Here is a 22527-nt window from a genome sequence, read left to right on the forward strand (position 1 = left end):
TATGAACATTGTTTGAACATTTTCTGACAGAAATCATGGGCAACACGATTATATTATAAGGATAAAATAGCTTTTAATGTTATTTAGTTAACTGGCTTAATGTTTATAATAGTAGACTTACAAATCTAAACAAACTAAGACAAGACGTCAAATTTCAGTATCATCAGCAATGACTTATATTAAGTGCCAGTTAAATAGTTTTCTTAATTCAAATAAAAACAATAGTCACTGAGAGAAAACTCTTGTCTTGTGTCATATATATTTATTGTTCCCACATGCTAAGATCATCTGTTAAAACTATGGAATAAATTATTACATTACATTTGTAAAACCAGACTAAACAAAAGGATTTTTTGGAAATAAAATTCTTGCAGAAAGATCAAAAATATTAACTGCTGGGGGCGAGATATTAAATTCAAGACGAGTGTTTTATAGCAACACCCTCACGAGTAACACTGAGCACACACTGGAAAGTACAGTAGATGAAGTAACTCTTTGCATGGTTTAGCTTAAATAAAATGTGTGTTAATGTCCCGTGAGCGTGCGTCTTTAAGAGAAAGAGCACGTTTAAGTCATAAATAAGTCTGAGTCTGGACCCTGAAATAAAAAGACATTTGTACATAGTGGTTTGCAGTCAGCTGCCATGGATGCATTCGTGGAAGAGACACACAAGAGTGTTTCTCACAGAGTAAAACACTAAAACAACATCAGTGCCACCACAAACCGTATGAGCACATCATGAGATACTTGGTTAAGTTTCGTTTAGTCGTACTCTTCAAGTGTTTCCAGTCTTTTCATGGACAGAAAGACACCCTGTATTTATTTCTTTACTGCATTAGGCAGCTGGAACTTGGGAGGAAGTCCTGAACGTACGTCACCACCGCCTTGGACAGATAGGTCATGGTTCCGTAGCTGCCACTGGGGGCACTGTCATAGAAAAAGTTGCAGATTCCAGTCGCTGGATCCTTCTCAAGGAAATAATCACTGGCACTGTGAGATTTCTGGGAAATAACAGAGAGAGAGAGAAAGAGAGAGAAAAGAAGGTGAACAAACAGAAAACAGAAAACACACACAAAAAAGCTTCTTTCTGCAGCTGTCGTACTTGGTCGTTGAGGAAGAGGTCGTTGGCCAAATGCAGGATGCGGTCCACGTAGATGATGCCACCAATGTTGTCCACCTCCACGTCAGCCACCAAACCCAGAACCATTACAGTCTCCACGAGCAGCTGCCGGTACTCTGGCTGAGGGACGTGGTTCAAGACGGACTCCACCTGCACTGCAAACTTGATCTCACCTTCTGTCATCTACGCAGAGAACAGGGTTTAAGTGCAGCTATTCTGCTTGACCTAAACATGATTCACAGCTTAGCCCGCTACTTAAACTATGCCTCATTAGGACCAGGTTTTGATCTGGTCCAAGAACACACACACACTCTCACACTCGCACACATTCTTACTGAGGACACTCATAGGCATAATGCATTCCATAACCCTTAACCTAACCTTAACTATCACAACTAAATGCCTAACCCTAAACCCAATTTTAACCCTAAAACCAGGTCTTAACCCCCAAAATAGCTCTTTAAAGTTGTGAATTTCTCACTTTCCCAAAATGTCTTCACTCCTTATGGTTTACACATTTTTGGTCCAAACACACACATGCTGGTTTTCAATTCTCTTACACTCATAGAAATAACCCTTATCCTAACCCATGTCTAACCCTAACCCAAACCCAAAACTGGGTCTTAATCCTCAAAAAAGCCAGTTAAATCTGTGTGGACCAGCCAAAATGTCCTCACAAAGATAGGTTTGCCTGACAATTGGTCCACACAGCTTACTAACGACATGTACAAACACACACAGGTTTAACTACTACTTATATGATCATAAAAATCCTTTGTTTTCTTGTAGCCTTGGAATAAACTTCTTATTTGTGCTTTAAAACAAGGACCTTATTTTGCCTGCAAATGCACAATCTGTATCCTCCCCATTAGATGTCACTCATTCTTATACACCGGCACTTTAATTACAACCTATTAATGTCTCAGTACCCTTAACCTAACCATGATTTATCCCTGACTTTAGACAGAGCCTCATAAATCTCCCTCATTTGGACCAGGATCTGGCAGACAAAGTCATTGTTTATACCAGAAGGGGTTCTAAAGAGGTGACAAAAACAGGGGATTCAAACACACACAGAATAAACTTCAGCTGCTACCTCTCTCGTGGTGGAAGAAGGCAGCACATATCCATCGATGGACAGGCCGTGGCACTTCTGCAGGATCTTCCAGACCTTCTGGTAGAAACCCATCGGTACTCTGTTGATTGCACCGTCCAGCCTTCGCCTCCTCAGCCACTGGCCTTGTGTCGTCTCCCACTGCAGATGTCCATCACTTGAACCGGGGCCCACTGGGGACAGCATCCCACTGGGGGTGGACGGGCTGCTGCAGCGCTGTGGTGCGAGAGCAGAGAGACACACAACGTGAGATATGTATTTAATGGGCCACTGTACTGAAAAAGATCAGCACAGTGAAACACCAGGAAACCTGTTGCCGGTAGAGCTTACATCACCCAGGATGCACAGGTCCTTGTCGTCTTCGGAGAAAACGAATCAATGTCTTTTTCAATTCCCCAATAAAAGGTTGAGTGTGTAAATGTTTAATGGCAGAAATTGAACGTGCTGAACTTGCTTGCCATGTTTTGACAGAGGCCCGAACAGATCATTTATTATGAATGAACTCACGTTTCTTTGGATGGGACAGTGAGTATTAATGAACGTCCAATACATTTCAGCCGGATTTAGCACAATGCTAATTTAGAAACATAGAAACATAGAAACAAAGAAACAGTGTCATACAATAAACAATGCAGTAAAAAATGAGAGTTCAATTAAAATAGTGTCTATCAAAAAGTGTTATTCCATTTATTGATTTATAAATGAGAAAAGTGATTTGCACACTGGACCTTTAAGACTTGGCGTCCCGAATGTTACCACACTCTACACAGATTTGTATCCTTGACATGAGGGGCACTGCACCTCTCCTTGAGACCCCAGATAATTGCATGCTTTACCTACCTTGTTCGGTTCCATACACCTGACACTGCAGGTGGTGAATGTTAAGGCGTATAAATAAAGATACAACAAACAGACAAGAGTGACAGCAGAGACAGGTTTGTCTGTGCCATTTCCCCCAAAAACACAAAGACACAAAATTACTATGTTAACACTTGTCTGTCCATGCAATCACCCATGCTGTGTCACTCCATGACAGGATACTTAAACAGGATATATGAGAGGACAAGGCTGGTGTTATCATGTCTGTGTGTCTTTTTTACTTTTTATTTTTTGAAATTTTCTTACTATTGTATTTTATTTTATTTTATTTTATTCTATTTTTATTTTTATTTTTATTTTTATTTTTATCCTATTCTCATTTTCTTAACTGAGCTGTTGTGAATGTGTGTTTCCCCCCTGGGAGAGGAATAAAGTCATTCATTTCAATTCAATTCAATTCAGTGAAGTGTTTTCAACAACTTGTTGTCAACAGCCTGTGCTTATCACACTGACTGTTTACATGTCTCAATAAATTATTGTCCAAATAAAAAATGGAGGAATTAATATAATGTTTTGCCATAACGTGCTATTTACTGTATTAAGTGTTTGTTTGTAAACATTTCTGCAAAAAATTATGGATTTTTATAGCGCGGACACAAGCTACATCACTACTTGGATGACATACTTAATTTCAATAGTTTCATCACGATAATGATAATGAAATTAATAATGGCTAGTTCCATTTAGCCTCCTGACTTGTATAACAGGGTTCCCTGTGGGTCCTTGAAATCCTTGAAAGTCTGTGAATTAAAAGAATAGTCAAGGCCCTTGAAGGTTTCTGAAAATGACCCTCAATATACATGGAAATTGAAAAGTGCTTGATAATTAGGTAAATGTTTTTGTTTGTTACGACACCAACTACTGTTTCCACCTACTGCAAGATCTCTGTCTCACCAAGGAAAATTACAAATACTGGTCCCAAGAACCCAAGGACAAGCACTTGTCCAGATGCAGAGCGTGCGTGTGTCAGCACATTCGGTCCTTGAATTTCAGGGAATTTAGTCCTGGAATATCCTTAAAAAAACGTTGATGTTAACGTAAACCAATGTGTGGGAACCCTGTTATGAACGGGACAGAGCCATTGTTAATGTGATTATAGCACTCATGCTCTTGTCAGTTTGGGCCTCCATAGAGAAATTGTGGACAATAATAAAAATAATAATTTTTAAAAAATACCACCAACTTTCTCCTTGAATGCAAAAAAAGCACATAGATATCTAAAATTCAAAGTCTTGAGTGAATTAATGTAGGGAGGAGGATGAGGGTGAAAGGGGTTTACCGTGGAGCGAGGAGAGGTGACATTGCTACCTAGGGAATGACCACCGCTGACGATCTACACATGGACATGGATGACAGATGACAGAGAAGAGTTTGAGATGGGTCACATGGTTTTCATCACACGTCAGCCATGATGACACTGCAGCCACACACACAAGCGCACTGTTACGATCTGTGAAGTGAAAAGCGTCAGTTCATCGCGACTGATCACAAGACAGACAGTTTAACTCTCCATGAACTCGGATGGCTCCATGACCCTTTGTCTTTCAGCTACAACTGAGCTGTTAATAGTGAAGCATTTACATCATATTCAGTGTTTGTTTATGGATCATATCAGACTTTCCTTTTCCAATATCTAATCCAGTGTGAAAGCCAGTATCGGACAAATACTGATACTGTTCATCGGATCATCCCAATTTGTGAAGAGATGCTTTCACAAAATACAAAAGGCGCTTGAATTAAAAGCAGCTTAAAAAAAAAATGGTCCGGGTGAACTTGAAAAAAAAAAGAAGAGTTATTTTCAGTATGACTACTCTACTACAAAAACACTGTTGTTGTGTGAGCCTGAGGTACGGCAGCACAAAGCATGTTGTCCTACTGATGAGCCATGAGATGGAAGATGCTCCTGCTATGGAGGGCGCTGCGGCTCCAAATAAAACAATGACATGAGCAGTCAGTTTGAGACTGAGGTTAGAAAACAGTCACATGCTAGAGGTTATCAAATCCAACCCACACTGAGAGGCCGAGAGTCATCCCGCTGCAAGTAAAAGCAAGAACACTGTTATTCTGTTCTGACAGACCGACAGACAGACAGACAGGTAGGTAGGTAGGTAATCAGATACATAAACAGTAGGTACCAAGCTAGTTAGGTACCTGATAGGTATGTATATAGGTGGTTGGTAGATAGATAAGTAGGTAGGCAGGTAGGTGGTTGCTAGGTACATAAGTATGGAAGTACCTATATAGTTAGGTACATAGGTAGGTAGGTGCATAGGTAAGTAGGCAGGTATAAGGAAGTAATTAGGAAGGTAGATGCCACAATATATGACTTAACCAGAGTTCTACTTGTGCTCCTCACCTGTTTCATCTCAGTCTTTAGTTTGTGTATTCCTGCACGCTCTGTCTTGGTGACACCAGCGTGGCCTAACTCATGGATGGAGATGGCAGGACTGGTGGCCGTGGACTGGACTGGGCGCACTGATGAACACAGACAAAATTGAACACTTCTGAAGGACTAAAGTTATTTCACTGGTCTCAACCGCAGCTACTGAAGGGACATTGAAACTGTAAATCTCTTCCCTCCTCTCAACAGTTATTTCTCAGTCTCTTAATTCTGGCTCATTAAGACATTTTTCAGTCTCTTAAACCTCTTAATCAAAACTGAAGTAGCAACACACAGCCATGAATACACGGATGTTTACTGTTCATGTACAGTGTACTAAACACACACAGGGAGAAGAGGAAAACAAACAAACTCACTGCTTCTTTCCACCCCAAACTCCTTCCCACTGAGGATGTGATGCAGGAGGCTCTTCATGTCAAACGGACTCAGGCTCATCAAACTCTCAGACGCTTCCTCCCCTACAAAGGCGGGAGGAAATGGTTTAGTTCCTGTGTGGAATGATTGTGCGTATTTTTGTCAGCATCCCACCAGAGCAGTGCAGGCTACGAGCCAGCTCTGTGGCCATCACTTGCATGATGAGTCCTATCCTGAGTCGCAGCATGTCCCCGAACAGAGCAGGCTGCGAGCGCACGTACATGGCTAAATACACCATGATCTCCTGCAGGAGTGACGAGACAGACGAGATGTTACACAGCTGTAAGAGAAGTCATGTGAGCGGTTCAAAGGCTGAGGAGACTGACCTGAGTGAGCACAGCTATACTGATGTCCTGACCGCTGGCTTCATAGATGAGAGTGTTCAGCTCCTCTGGAGGAAGAGGCCTGAGAAGAAACAGTGACAAAGTAGATTTTCTTTAAAAGACAAAAAAAAAAGGTATCTTTTTCATGGGTTTTTATAATTTAAATTTAAAAATTTGACCCGAGGAGCTCTGTTCTCCATCTATCTAAGGAGATGTGTTTTCCGTCAGAGCACCACGACTTTTTTTCATTTCATTTATTCCATTTATGAATAAAGTTGCTTGTAAAGGAGTAGGGAGAACAAAATCTTATTAAACTTGCCCCTTACTCATTAAATACTCATTACATTGATACATAAACATGGATGCTCGTTACATGTGAAAGAAACACAATCACTGAGAAACCTAATATGATGTGGTTTTTCTATTTTTCTTTTCATCTTCAATCAAAGTGTTTTAAAACCTTCTCCTGCTTTTACTTATTTTGACATTTGGAGTTCTGATATTGTGATCTTCATGGTTGCGTGTAATATTTCCAGCCACGTGTGTTTCTATGACTTACACAGTGATGACTCTCTCCCTGGGTTCAGGAGGTAAACCCACAGTCAGCTGCTTGTGATGGGAAATAAGGTCCGTGCAGGCCTGAAGAACAAATGAATACAGACGGAATAAACAAAATTAAATCAAACTTATCAGAGTCAGAATTTGCTTTTATTGTCTTTGCGTATGAACTAAACGAAGCGACAGTGTCTTTTGATGCCAAAGAAGCGGGTCAAACACGTTGAACCTTCTTTATCCAGACTAAGCTCAAAAACCAGATGGTGAAGGAGAGGATGCACACAGACACGAGATGTTTGATGTGTTAAATCATTCAGTGAGGCTTGTCATCTCAGCAGCCCCCAGGTATTGTTTGCCTAGTAACCACAGATGCGACAGGACTACAACCCTTAAGCATCCGTGTTTCCATCAGGGTGAAATCACAGTACCGTACCGTACAAAACAAAAAAGAGACTTTTGGACAATTTTGTATTTATGTAGTGTCCCGAGCGAGCACGTATTTCAGAGATTATAACTCCTCCTCACACAATGTGTCGAAGCGTATTCAGAGCCAGCTGTGTGTTACTCAGAACTCACTCACCTCAGCGAGGACCTCCACTCTCTTGCGTAGCATTCCAGAGATGTATCTGATGAGACCCCACTCTTTAGAGGCTCCAGCTTGTGCGTAGAGCTCCTCCAACAGAGAGCGCACGCTGACTCCACCCTGGCCAGGACCTGAGAGCTCCACCACCCAGTTAGCTCCTCTGGTCACGGGAGGAAAATCACATTGTTAATTTGTTAACTGTGCCAAAGCTGCAAATAAAGTCTCAATGTCCGTACTTCATTAAGTAGAGAATGTAGAGGATGTCGGCCTGGTCCTGCAGAGTGGAACACTCTTTCAGCTGCCTCACTAACTCGGCGAAGTCTGTGTTTCCATGAGAGTCCCGGGGCAGGTGCAGATCAGCAGAACTGTGGGGCTTGTGAAGGTATGTCAGTGTAAAAAAATCAAATAGGTCACAACAGAAACAAAGTTGCTGGTGGGGGGGGTGGCGGGTGCTGGTCTCTACCTTGTGTTGCTTTACGTGTGGAGTGGGCTGAGAATGAGGAACTTCCAGGAGGTTGAGAGACCTGCGGTGTTTGCTCATGACAGGAGTCACGGGCAGATACATGGACGACTCTGAAACAAACGCATGCATGTCACTGTCGCTGTGGCATACACACTTCTTCTTTGTCGTTATGACTGGCCTCAATCCAGCATTAGTCTGTTTTAATGCTTTAATGCTGCAGTGCCATGCAGTGAAGACAGAGGGGTCCTCCCCATTACTCCTTGCAAACCACACCCATCTTATAACAATGTGAGAACATAGAAAACTGTCTAAATGCATTTCTTTATGATTCATTGACATTTACTGTCAATAATGACTTGAATTCAGTGTATTTATCTAATCACACCATATTTTGGACTTTACTTATTAAGGCTGAAGATACTTGATGACTTGTTTCAAGAAAACTTAACAAGTGCCAATTTCTTGCTGCACTGGCAGAATATTTTGCTTGAAACAAGTCATTTTCCATTAATAGTGGTTATATTTTCTTGTTTTTAGAGGTATTTTTTTTGCAGTAAATTCACATTTATTCCATATTAAAATAGCAAAAAACTGGGTTTACGTTTCACATTTTGCCAACTTGTATATTCAGATTATCCTCAACATTTCTAATAATGATTTAAAATTCAAACACAAAGTCCATTTTATTTGGTGTCATGCTGAAGTCAGTGAATATCACTAAACATTAGTGAGACACTTCTTCTTATTATTTCAGCTTCCCCCTGAAAAGGTCACCGCAAATCATCAGCCTTATAAATGTTCCCTTGTTTAAGTAATAATAAAATAGTAAAATTAAAAAGTGCTGGTACATTTGACAGGAGTATCAAACCTTAAATTGGAGTTGGAGCACGAGCACCACATGTACACACATTAATGAACTCATTACATTATATTAAGGAGAACTCACTGGGGATGTTCAGGCCCTGGACCTGAGCCATGAAAGACAGGATGTCTCTTGTTGTGTGTTCAGCACTAAAGATGTGGTCATGCTGCCCCTTCTGGATGGGAGGAAGGTGGCTCTTGGTGCTGGTGCTGTGGAGCAGCTGCGTGAGGTACTGATCAAAGACGTTCTCTGAGTCCTCTGGAGTGAAATAAAAACACTTACTGTTCAGTATAACTAATCAAGTATGACTGACAGACACACACACACACTTTGTTCAAAGTTGTATCTACCTGAGGGTCCACACTGGTTATATTCTCCATATTCATAAGCTTCATCCTCTTCTTCGTCGTCAGGCAAGCTGTCGTCGTTCTCCTCCTCCAGGAAGCTGAGGCGAGTGTGGAACGACGTGGTCTGGACGCTGGACAGGTCTGATATTTGGACCCTGTCGTGACGTCCAAACAAAAGTGACACACGTGAAAATGTCCTTTTAACAAGAAACCTTTCATGCATTCAATTTGTTTTACGTTATAAATACATAGAAATGATGATGTTCTACACTACAGAGGGAATCAGACCTCGCTCCAGCAAAGTAGCCATCCTGTAGTTTCCTGAGCGTTGCTAGGATACAAGGATCAATCGCATCTCCGTCTTCAACTGGATGTAAAAACAAACACATTTTAATTGCGGGTTAATCATTTGACAAAATGGCAATGTGGAAATGAGCTGTCACAGCCACAAACACGGACACCACATATCTTCATCTCCACACTAGAGAAGTTGCAGTCGTGTCCTGATTTTCATTATTGTTGGCCTTTTATAGACCTTTGTTAAAAAGGACACCTCAAATTCGTCCTATCCCAGCAAATAATTGTGTTATATTAGAAATTGTTGTCGAGGAATTAAGCTTCAAAAGAAAAAAATACAACATGATGCTAGGACTTTCCAATTTATCAAAGTGACAACCCACTATGATGTCACCTACTGATGTGAAGTGAGAAACTTATCGGGATGAGGAGATGGAACTAGGGAATAAGTGAGGGGGTGATTTTGAGCAGATCATTGTGCATGACATCCACAGTCAATCACAACACAGCCATGTCCTAAACATTCCCTCCTTCATCATCAATGTTCAAAGACTTTGACTGGGTCACACAATGTGGAATCAAAGCCATAGGCCATTTAAGATTTAACACTGAGCTTAAATGGCAAAATCGTCCAAAAATGTGTCAGTTTGATTTATAACCTTTTGTGGAAACTGCTACTGTGTACAATAAACGCTGGGTAAAGAGCGCCATTACCCAGCATGCTCCGGGTGACGGGGAACGCGAGCGTGGGTCGTCCCGTCATCCTCCAACAGCAGGAGAGATACGCCAGCTCCGTTCGTAACATCTCCACAATCATCTGGTTGTCCAGTGCCAGGTAGAAGTGGTGCTGATCCAGAAACTGCACAGTCAGCACACCGAAGAAGAAAAGAAACGGAGTCAGAAAACAGAGAATTCATCTTGGTTTTGATTTTGAACATCATCTAAAACGTGTGTTTTACCTGAGGGGTAAATATATAGGAGCGACTTCTGATCTCGTAGAATTTGGAGGTTCCTAGAACTCCGATGTGTCTGTGGGGCCTCCCGCTCAAACTCAGTTTCTTGCAATTTCCTGGAGCGATGACACAAAATGTCACTCACTACACACACACACACACACACACACACACACGTGTACCTGTGCACTAAGTTAAATAGTGTTTTTCCTTATTTACCCAGTTTGACATAGACATGGCTCAGGATGCGAGCAGGCATGACCCGGATCGGCAGAACCTCCGACATCGTCTGGACAGTTATCCCGTGATCATTTAACAACTGCTGGATCTCCTCAGACTCGGCAAGGATACAAACTGATACACAGATGTCAGAAGAAATACGGCATCAGCGTCAAGGACTAACCATCGAGCAATAACACTTTACACCCAAACCATCAAAGGTCAACTTAGCTAGTGGCATCTGTAAAATCATTTTTCTCACATGTAGGTAAAAAAAAATGTGAAAACTTCACAATGAAATACAACTATAAACAGAAAATTCTCCAAATAAAAATTGAGTAAAATAAGAAAAACTGATAGATTCACTGGTGACCAACCTTGTACCACAACATCTGGCTTGAATTGTGTCGAAAATCTCCTGTTGAGCGGATCGATCTCTCCTGGTGCTAAAAACCCCTGACAGAAGAAACAAAAAGAGAGGATACAAAAAGAAGATTTAGATGTGTTTTTACACTATTTTTTAGAAAAAAGATTGTCTATCATGAGGTAGCAATGCCTTTTTCCCCCCACATTATTCCTGATATGTCACAATCACACTGGCAACAGATTTGTACTGCAGCTTGGGACACGTTTTTCTATCCAAACTCAACCAAGCTTGGGAGAATTTTGACCAAAACCAACCCAAACTCGACATGTGTGCTGTATTTTATTTTGTCTGAGCCAAACACAGTTAGAGTAAGTTGAAACATACTCGGTGGTTTCATTTATGGCAATAGAAAAGACACAGATACACACAAGCCGCACACCTAGTACCTCAGTAAATAATCCAACATTGTGCTTTACTTTCAGTAGTAGTCAGTACTAATAATGTGCGGTCATAAACAGTAAACCCCATTTCTAAACAGAAACCCTAGGTCAATCACTTTATTAATTGTTTACATCATTATTTTACTCTGTTTCACTAAAACAACTTACTAAGAAATGACTATTACTACAATCATTTTATCCATGCTGCAGTGTACAAATATCCAGTGAATACCTCGGCCAGAAGACAGCCAAGAATGTAGAGTGACTGTCCCCACATGTGCGGCAGCTGCCCCATCGCCGCTCTGTCCACTGTGTGAGGATTCCTGTACTCCTCGTCCACCTGTAAGATGTGAAGAAACACTTTAGCCTGGACATTTTCTGATGAAGAAATTCAGTAGAAAGTATATCAATCTATGGTTTATCTTTTGAGGGTTGACAGTCCATAGCAGGGCCAACACACAACAATTCACACTCACACTTATGCAAACGTCTATATTTAACCGCTGTCTACATGCCTTTGCACCACGGCAGGAGGCCAGAGTATGCAGAGAGAACTCACACATACATGGGGAAACTTGCATGTAAACTCAAACAGTGATTAATGTCCAGATCACCATCAAAACTGAATCATTTCTTCCTTGTAACACTAATTAAATCCCTCAGAAAACGAAGCAGACGCTTTTATCCAAAGCGAATAACAAATGAGGAATAAGCTACATAGAAGTAGTCTTGGAAAGAACTCCAAAGAACTCCACTAGTAGGAACAGTGGACTGATAGAGGGTGAGAGTGCCGAGGTGGATCCAAGCTGATATCATCAAGCTACTTCACGAAAGAACTGCAAAATTTAAAAACGTTTGATCTCATGTTTCAGTCTCACATGACAAGAAATGTGCACTTTGTAAGAAACACGACCGTTTAAATTCTAATATAACTGAGTAATAAATAGAATATGAGTGAAATGTAAGTACATTAAGCCAGTGCTGTTTGATACTTAACTATTGCAATAATTATTATTATTATGTGGCTAAAACTGCTACATCCATCTTAAAAGAGTACGATACCTTGTCACGTGGTACAGAATAAAGTTCCGGCACCAGTTTAATGCCGTTCTTCCCTCTGATCAAAATGCCCTCCAGGGCCTCTCGGTACTCCTGCACCTGGAAACAGCAACACAGTCACATGTTTCAACGTAATCTGAAGATGAACTGAACATACAAGTCAAGTGAAAATTGCATATGGATCTTTTTTTTTTTTTACCTGCACAAGGTCTTCAGAAAAGATACCGTCCAGGATGAGGTAGGTCCAGAAAACTGGCCATTCACATTCAATATTCTCAAACAGTTTGAGCTCTGCGGGATCGTAGTGCAGCCGAGATGGATCCTAGTGAAACAGCAGCAGAAATCGTGAACACTTCCAGCTCAAATTATACACAAACACCACATGGCAGACTTCTCAGAAATCCATGTTCTCTCCAAAACAGCAGAGAAAAACCTTCAGATCGAGATCTACAAAAGTCACTGAATCAGTAGCAACTGGACTTTTATTTTCTTTGCAATTACTTTTGGTTTTTGTGTACCTTACCTCTTTAGGACAGCGATATCCATCCCTGATGAAGCGGCAGCAGCCATAGCGACCCTGAATGAGAAAATGGGAATATGAATAAAATGAATAATACAAAGAAATCTTAAACATTACAACAAAAGTAGTAATTTTATTAAGTAGTAGTAAGTGTAAATTTATCAAGCCCAGTCCCTTCTTCACGTTTCTCTATGTCTTCAGACTTAAATGTTGACAAAAAAATGTTCTAGCTTTTCACTTCTGTTACCATATTCACATAAACTACTCAAACATTCACTCACTCTTTTCAACCACTTAATCCTCCACACGAGGGGGATCTGGAGCCAATCCCAGCTGACATAGCATGAAAGGCGGGTTCACGCTCAGGACAGTTCCCCAGTTCATCTCAGGGCAAACACACAGAGACAAACAACCATTCACTCTCTCACACTCACACCTACGGTCAGTTCAGAGTATGTTTTTGGACTGTGGGAGGAAACCGGAGAACCCGGAGCAAACCCAAGCAGACACGGGGAGAAAATACAAAACTCCGCCCAGAAGGGCACTGAATCAAACCTGGTACTCCTGCACACACAGTGTGGTGTTTTTTAACCTGAATAATCGTGTAAACACATCATCCGTGCACCTTTGACCGTACCTGCAGCTTGTTTATGATTTCAGACTTCGTGATGGCGACCAGGTCAGCATCCTCGACAGCAAAGGCGGGGTAGGAAATGACGGACAGAAGGCCGGCGTCTATTTCCTTTGAAGTAGAAGCTCGTGGCAGCATGGAGCACAGGATGGACTGAGGGAAGAAACACACACACAAATATGCCGAGTGAGCAGGGAAAGAAAGGAGGAGTAGAGACTGAACTACAAGGGATAAAAAAAAAAACCAGGAGTACCTGACAATGTTCTACGTCATCAGGTAAAACGTGGATGACTGACTTTGGTCCTCCATGGACACCAAAAAGATCCAGCTCATCTATGGCCTCCAGAGCTGCCTGTAAACCCACACACATCCATGCAGCAACATATACGTACTTTAATATTTAATAATAGTATCATTATTATATTGCATTATTATATATATTATATTGCACTATTATATATATTATATATGTATATACATATATAATATATATAATAGTGCAATATAATATATATATATATATATATATATATATATATATATATATATATACATACATATATACATTATATTATAATATAAAAATAAAAATAAATGTATTTGCATTATAAACACAGACAATAATAAATGGTATCTGTTGCTACTGTACCTTCGCCATTCCTACAGAGCTGGCGTTGAGCTCAGGGATTCCCTGGTTGGTTTTGTCACCTCGCTCCCACATCCCATAATCCTACAGAGATGGACAAAAACAAATCACTGTATGATTTCCTGACACATTCTCCAGTCTCTAAACCCTTAACCCACTCATTTATCTTCAACAGCAAATGCAGTAGAATCACAGACATCTATGTTTCTGCTGCAGACAGCAGCTGTTTCACACAAGATCACGTATTGTGCGAGTCAACTTCCAGAAACCTCTTGAAATTTAACTCACCGCCACTTTGTAGGCAGCTTCTATGTAGAAGACCATGTTCTGGATAAAGGCGACCTCATCCAGGTTCGAGATGATACGGAGACCTGCGGGAAAACATGACAAGCTCAGTGACTTTGTTGCATTTTGCTGTTTCGGTGTGGTTGAGCAGCAGAGCTGTACCCGAGGCTGTCATCTCTGCCAGCATCAGCAGGTAAATGGATGTGGCATCCACCTGTAGATGTCCCCACTGGTCGTCCCCGACCACAGTGGCGCAGGTGGGAGTATCATATTTAGCGTGTAAGCAATCCCCTGTGCTCTGAGTGTGTTTGAACTTCTCCACCTTGGCCACCTATAAATGCATGCAACACACCAAAAAGGGCACATTATTCGTGGGCTACACATTTGTTGTCTATATTTGCATTTGTGTTGTGTCTGCATGTCAGATACTGATCATATTAAGACATATTAACGCAGGTGGCAGCACTTCAACAACAAGCAGAGGACAGCTGTCAAATGCCAACTGAAACTTTTAAACAATTTTGAAAGGAGAAGAAACAAGAGGATCTGACCCTAACCCTTACCGTAACCCTAACCCTATATATATATATATATATATGTTACACACACACACACACACACATATAACCCTAACCCTAGATATATATATATATAAAAAACCATCCAAACAAGACATATTTCCAAACTCTTAAATCAACATAAACCTCTCAGCAGCAGAGAATGGAGCCTGTCTGTTTGATAGCTCCCTCAGCACTGCAGCATTTTAATGTTCAACTTCATCTTTAATTCAACTAATGGAAAGTAAGAGTTAAACGACAGTGTGGCTTTCACTCTCACTTTCTCCTGCACGTGTGGATCACAAATGTAAAGGTAACGGTTTGCCTGTCTTCACGCTGCCAGATTACAGCCACTGATTTTCTTTTTTTATTTCTTTTTTTTAGCCTTCCTGTTTGTTCCTCATGTGGGTAATTATATTTTCCTCTTATACTCGCCTGCTGTGATTCCCTGAACTCTGCTCCCTGTGCTGTTTGCTCAAATCTCCCTGCTCTCATGGATTCCTCTCTTCACTCTCACTCTGGACAAACCTCTGCTCCTTTTCTGTGTTTCTGTAAATCGCCACGTGCAGCAGGATCTAAAGTTACATAGGGGATTTTAAAGTTAGTCTTGACTAAGAAGTGGGACTCTTTGGAATCCTGTTCCTGGTTTTAGTGTGTTTATCTGCTTCTATTTGGCACTAATATTAAGTCTGTCTGTATGAGGATGTTGTTGCACGTCTCTTCAAAACCACTCCCTCTTATGAATCAGACTCTAGATTTAAATAAATAAATATAAATTGAAAAATAAACAGCTTTTTGAACTCATCACTACTGCTGCTGACCTTTCTCATTATTTGTTTTAGGGATTATCCTTTTTTCCTGAATAGCTAACCACACACTGTAGGTTGTAGGTCTGGAAGCTGATGGTAGCTGCACATGAGTAATCTGTTTAAACTCCACAGGAGCCCAGATCACATTTTTCTGCTGTGAGCATGTGACTTTTTTTTTTTTTTAACGAGTGTGAACACAAACCTTACCTGTCTCATCATGCACTGCAGAAGCCCCTGCATCAGCTTCACCACACTCTGTCAAACAAAAAAAACAACCAAACCTCATTATAAAAATAATGAATAAAGTAATTAGAACGTCACTAAACTGCTCTCTGTGGTTGTGTTGTGTGATTAACTGAGGAGAGCTGCAGACTATAAGTCTGTTATAATCCTTTATGGCTTTGTTTATTTTCACTATTTTAATTAGATTTCATGTAAAAGCAGTGTGGCTTCAATTTATTTCAGGACCATCAGCTGTATCTTTCAGAAAACTTTGATAAAAACAAATAATAAAAAAGATGAAACCTCGCTGCACAGCCAAAAAACATGTGGGTTCTGGTTGTTGTGTGGTGGTTTTTCACCATTTTCCTAAGATAATAATAACATTTAAGTATAACATGGGTAATAAATAATGTATGAATAATCTGAGACCAAATAAGACCACATTTTCAAAAACAATTTTTATATTGACAGAATTACTTGGCCGTCTTGTCTACACATTAACTAGCTGATTTGTGTGAGTTTATGTACAACAACTACACATTAACGTCTCTCTCTGTGTGACTGTGTCTCAAACACACCTGCTCCAGTTCATAGGCTTTGGCCTTGTCTTCGTCGCGGTCTGCATTCTTGCGATAGGCCATGCCCAGCCCCCACACAGCCAGGACACTGTACACATTGTCCCTCACCCAGGCGTCCTTCTTCTGGGCACTGGCAGGCAGGAGTCCTGTCACTGGGTTCTGAAACACACACACACACACACACACACACACACACACACACACACACACACACACACACACACACACACACACACACACACACACACACACACACACACACACACACACACACACACACACACACACACACACACACACACACACACACACACACACACACACACACACGTTTGTGCAGCTATTCTTTTAAGAAGTCTGCAGTTTAATTGATTTGGACGGCCGGACCACAGCATAATCCCTAACCTTAACTATTACTAGTTCATGCGTAACCCTAACTTTAACCCAAAACTTCCTCAGAAATGATGTTTTGCCTTATTAGGACCAGGTTTTGGTGTCCATGAGGACCACTGGTGGTCGTGACAAGGTCAGAAAGGGTCTTAAAAAGGTAAAAAGAAATATATAAGTACACACTCACACATGTGATTCTTCACTCAGAGCATGATCATCCTCACACTTTTACCTCCCTGTTTGTCCTGGACCACATTCCTCAAACCCTTTCATTTACAATTTCTGTTTGATTTACTCACTAACATCAATGTAAACTGTCTTTCTACTGAAGAGCTGATACAGTTTTTATCTCTGATAATGATACAGTCAGCCTGTCTGTCTGAGAGCAGCATAAGGCACAAAGTAGAGGACAGATTTTGATGAAAACCTCTGGGGATGTACTGGTTTTGCCCCAAAAACTAAATTATTAAATTTTAGTGGTGATCTGTCAACAGATGCGTATTAAAATGATTATTTACCTTTTGTGAGATAAGGGAGATTTCAACATTTTCATTAATAACTCAGCTAATAATATCAGTATTCCTTTGAAAAAACAAAACCCAATAGTCATGGAAAAAAGGAACCTAGTTTTCCACTTCTGAAAAGTGAAACCCAGGAAGTAGGACGGATTAGCCACCAGGGGGCGATTCTACAGACGGCTATGAGAAAATTAGCCTATTTCACACTTAATTTATAGCATCAGTAAACATTTGTGATGTCTCACTAGTTTCAGCTCTTCAATAGAACATGACGTCAGTTTTTGTAAATTATATTCCCATTACGGAAGAAAGTAGACAATAAACCAGTGTTTGCCAAACCAAAGATGACAAACTATCAAATTGGTTGCAATTTCAAATTGTTTGGGGACCCAAAATAACTCTCGGGTAAACAATCTGTGGGTCCCAACACACTCTTTGGGAACCATGGCACATATGAGTGGACAGCAGTGTGACTGACACCGCCATCGTCCAGTAGTGACGTCTGAATTTCCAGTTGCAGAAATGCTTATGTTGTGAAACCTGAGGCGTCACGAGGGAGGAAAACTACGGATATTTTTATACACAGTCTATGGTAACTGAACCACATATAGGTCTGTGTTACTGTCTACTTCCTGAGCTTGTCCTGTATTAACATTGTAGGAGGGAAACTGAGCAGCCTTGTGCTTTCTCTAGTTCATATGTTGTTACACGCTCTGCATTTCTTATCCTTATACGGTTTTGCTTCGCTAACCGTTAACCATCTGCAGATATCACACAGGAAAGAATTATTTTATAGCTGCAGCTAACGTTTTATATTTTCAATTTATATGACAATCATTTGTCCTTTGTTCCTTCATCTTTTAAATAATGCTTCTCGAGACCGTAGGGATTGTGCAGTGGTTTCATGGTGTTTTTAATGGTTGTTGTGATTGTTTTTTGATTGCTTCTATTGTGTTATTATATTATTACTGCTTCTATAGTATTATGAGGGCATCCATATGCACAGTATGAGTCCGAGACAAATTTCCTTATGGGACAAAAAAGGATGGATGGATGGATCGATATGGTGATATATCGTCGTCCTTCCTTGTGCAATAAGGGAAAATATCAACATTTTAATTAATAAATGAAGGTGCTGGACATCGTTACTTAATGTCTCTTTACAGTGGTGCTGTTTAAATGAATGAGGGAAACTTGGGCAGAAGTTACCTGGAAGAGGAGGGAGTTTATAGCGGGATAATGGTGGAGAAAGCTACGATAAGAGATTGTTAGATGGATGGATAGAGGTAGGTGGGTAGGTAGGTAGGTAGGTAGGTAGGTAGAACGAATATGCTAAGCACTAATTCCAGACCTGAAAGAAATACTGTGCCTTTGTTAGATCAACAGTAACAAATTCTGATATTCAGATATTGAAGATGACAACACTTCACTGAGTCTTCCCTCCTCTGAGAGTAAACCACATACACATGCTTTGAAGGCGAGTCTTGCGCTGTTTTTCTCTGCACTATGGAAACTGTGGGACACAGTTAAAATGAGCTGGTGACTGCGCCTCAGTGTGAACTCCACCGCTGATAGATAAAGGTGCATAGTTCCCTGGTCCTCATTCTATTCCGGGGGCTGAACTTTGGACACGTCTTGTTTATGTTAGTGCAGCACAGTCTAGGGGGTGAACCTCCCTGACCTTATATAGCCTACAGAACATACAGTATGCATTACCAACATACCTTCTGCAGGAGAAGGGGACATATGTTTTGTGTTTTACGTGTTTAATGTGTTAACAGACAAATTTGAGAAACTTGTACAGTGTGTGTGAGTGTGTGTGTGTGTCTTCTACATATGGGCTCCTAAGACAAGTATTTCCATGTGTAATTTGAGAGCATTCATCCAACTGTACTGGTCAACTCCAGTGCTGCAGACAAGGAATCTGGTTGAGCGTCACCAGTTACACAGTTTAGATGTTCAACAGCTTTAATCCAGGATTAATTTTGCATTTAAATGTTTTAAAACAACGTTTTTCTTCCTTAAGTTATTACCTCTATATAACTCTGTGTTACCTCTGTGTTTCTCTATGTTCAGATCTTATGTTGCCCATTGTTATAATGACGCAACACCAGGCACTTGTGTGTGCATATGGGGTGTGTATGTGTAACTGTGATCACTGTACACAATATGATATGATGACATTTTAAGTTTTTCATTGCCTTGCATTGAATCCAGAATGAATAGCTGCTCCAACACATGGATCCAATGGTGGATTAACTAAACTGAACTGACCTTTACTTAATAAGTATTGACTACTTAAGTATTGCCTGTAAATACTCCACAGGAACAGAGAAATGTGTTCTTTTTCTCGAGGTGGACAACAGTTAGTTCTGGCCAGGACACTTCTCATTTCACGAGAAACTCAAGTGCAGAATTCCTGGGAACTCAAAAACATGCTGCAACAACATAATGACGTCATTCTTTTCTTGCAGCCGTGGGAGAGAGAACAAATGTCTCTGTTCTTGTGGCGTATGTACAGGCCTTTACAATAACTAGTAATCTATTGCATTTTTCAAGATTTCCAATTATGTGATGTATAGGTTTACGTTGCTACACCACTGGGGCCTACATTTCCCTGGAGGAATTTCCCAGGGGGATAATTAAAGTTTCTATCTAATCTAGTATTTGTTTAGACTCAAAATGTCATGTCTATTCCTGGCATTTAATATATTATTATTTATTATTTATTGATGAAAACAAATGTGAGACATAGTGTATCAGTAACTTTAATAATTGATTAATCACGTATTTTCACGAGTAATCGTTGGGTACATAAAATGTAAGGAAGTGTTTCTCAAATGTCTTGTTTTGTCCACAAACATATAAATATAAAAATATTCAGTTTTAATGATTTAAAACAAAACAAAACAACAACATTCGATAATCAAAATACTTGATTAATTTAGTAATCAATTAATAATAGAGTAATTGTTTCAGCCCTAATTTGTATTATGTTTTATATTTACATAAGTCAATTATTATTACTTTCATTGTTATTAGGGATGGCAGGATACAATATTTCTGTGCCTGAATGATGCTGATAGAACCACCTCAAGTATCTACCAATACTGATATTAGCCTTTCACCTCTTTTTAACAACTTAGCTGTTAATAAGACATTTGTGCTGATGTAATTACCACCTGACTACAGCAGTGGTGGCAAACATCTCTCTTTATAGCGTTTACCTGCTTTAAGTGAAGCATGTTGCAACATATGTAGGATTTAATCTTCATATCAGATTTTGTTCTTTTTTGTAATCCAAAAAAAGGATTTTAACCAGTGTCATAGATACCATGTATCATATCAGCTCATCCCTCCTCGTCCTCCTTCTTCTTCTTCTTATTTTTATTATTACTATCGTTATTATTATTACTATATTACTCGAAGTGGGCTGGTACTGTCTCTGTACACAGTACAATCATTTCCAAGGCTTCACCTATTTTGAAATGTTCTATTATTTGTTTATAGTATCTACAGTTTTAACTTTTATTGTACACAATATCTATCGCACATGTTTTTAAAAAAGGTCATATTTAATTCGAGGACATCAAATAAAACCTTGTAACAAGTGTAGCTTTTGGTTATTTCAATATAATAAAGTAAATAGTTGAATAAAAAGATGTTGGTATCTTTTATTTACCAAAAATTTCATAGTTTAGTGTTTAATGATTTCATAATACCGACTGTTAGTAGTACTATTGCTGCTGTTGTTGTTGTTGTTGTTATGAGAGACTGAAGGGGATGCGGATGCCGCGCTTCACTGCAGCAGGCTTTTAACAAAATGAGGGATTCATCAAATTATGTAAATCCAAACTGCAAGGCTCTGTGGGCTTTATTTTAGACACCCTGGTTAAGGTTAGTAATCTGAGAATACTCAGACATGCCACTGCCCTCCTCCTCCTCAAACCTGTATGAACTGGACTCACCTGGTGGCACAGGATTGTCTCTTGGACCAGTCTGGCATATCCATCCAGCCTCACCCCTGAGTTACTGCGGCTCCTCATCCTCACTGATGATCACTGAATAACACGCACACAAACATAAACACATACAGAGAGAAAGAGAGCAGATTATGGCTAGTCAAGTGTGCAGCACACCTATACATACGTATATTGACAGATTATATGCTTAATCCCTGAGGTTACCTGAAGCTACCATGCAAAGAGCCAAACCTTCCTCTTGTCCTGGAGCAGCGTGACTCTCCCTCTCTCTCTCTCTCTCTCTCTCTCGCCGTCTGTCCCTGTGTCTCCCTGTGTCTCTCTGTGTCTCTCTGTCTCGGTCTCTCTCTCTGCAGAGGCAGCTCTCGGCTAAAGCCCGTTAGCTTAGTTAGCTACGTTGACAACATGTAACGTTAAAGTCACAGCCGGTGTGTGTATGCCCACACACAGAGAGATACACACACACACACACACACCACTACACACACAACGCATGCACACACGCGCGCGCGCAGACGTCACGTTCACGGCGCTCGAGGAGTGGAGACACGACTTACAGGTGAAGTTCCGCGAGGTGGTTCCACAGTGACATCCATTCTGTCAAACGCATAGACTATGTCCCTGCTGTTCGGCTATTTGAAGACAGGGGGCGCCAAAGCTCCACTAACAGAGTCCATCGTATTGTCGGTCATTGATTGTAATTCGCCTAGAGGGCAGTCGCGAGCTGGTCCTCCGGAGTGAAAGTAATGAGTGAATGGGGCCAAACCAATTAATTACACCTGCTTATATACAGTATATACAAACAGTACTGTGCAAAAGTGTTAATGCACCACGAAGCATAATTCAAATGATTATGAATACTTTTCCAAGGGAGAATTGGCCAAGATAAAAACACAAATGACAATTGACAATTAAAACACAGAATGAAAATAATGACAAATACAGAAGCAAGGTATGATAATAAAAAAAAGTGGATTACTAAAAACAAGCACATG

At 40.4% G+C, this 22527-nt stretch overlaps 1 protein-coding gene across 6 annotated transcripts; it reads right to left on the reverse strand.

The window, feature by feature from the left end:
• Positions 1–242: 242 nt before the first annotated feature.
• Positions 243–22154, reverse strand: phka2 (phosphorylase kinase, alpha 2 (liver)). 6 transcript variants are annotated; one of them, XM_044030916.1, is made up of 33 exons: positions 22090–22154; positions 21521–21613; positions 16645–16803; positions 16052–16099; positions 14641–14809; positions 14482–14564; positions 14197–14277; positions 13801–13899; positions 13554–13700; positions 12920–12973; positions 12596–12718; positions 12400–12495; positions 11570–11677; positions 10908–10986; positions 10531–10665; positions 10318–10427; positions 10073–10217; positions 9350–9428; positions 9065–9216; positions 8799–8972; positions 7853–7962; positions 7626–7762; positions 7387–7549; positions 6811–6890; positions 6255–6333; positions 6043–6172; positions 5871–5972; positions 5470–5588; positions 5125–5148; positions 4393–4446; positions 2217–2450; positions 1103–1303; positions 243–1001 (listed from the first exon to the last, which is right to left on the reverse strand). In XM_044030916.1, the coding sequence occupies exons 2-33, from the start codon at positions 21596–21598 to the stop codon at positions 828–830; spliced, it is 3726 nt and encodes a 1241-aa protein (XP_043886851.1). In that variant the 5' UTR covers positions 21599–21613; positions 22090–22154; the 3' UTR covers positions 243–827. The 6 variants fall into 6 exon arrangements, with proteins under 6 accessions (XP_043886851.1, XP_043886852.1, XP_043886853.1 ...); XM_044030917.1 differs by lacking the exon at positions 5125–5148; XM_044030918.1 differs by lacking the exon at positions 4393–4446.
• Between the last annotated feature and the right edge of the window lie 373 nt (positions 22155–22527).

Source organism: Solea senegalensis, linkage group LG7, assembly GCF_019176455.1.
Source record: "Solea senegalensis isolate Sse05_10M linkage group LG7, IFAPA_SoseM_1, whole genome shotgun sequence".
NCBI lineage: Eukaryota > Metazoa > Chordata > Actinopteri > Pleuronectiformes > Soleidae > Solea > Solea senegalensis.

Excerpts from the sequence above, each read along its gene's own strand:
- phka2 (XM_044030914.1), bottom strand. The coding sequence starts at position 21,598 with ATGAGGAGCCGCAGTAACTCAGGGGTGAGGCTGGATGGATATGCCAGA. Across the intron at positions 16,804-21,520 it reads AGACAATCCTGTGCCACCAG|AACCCAGTGACAGGACTCCT; the intron begins GTGAGTCCAGTT and ends TGTGTGTTTCAG. Across the intron at positions 6,891-7,386 it reads GAGTGGAGGTCCTCGCTGAG|GCCTGCACGGACCTTATTTC; the intron begins GTGAGTGAGTTC and ends TTTGTTCTTCAG.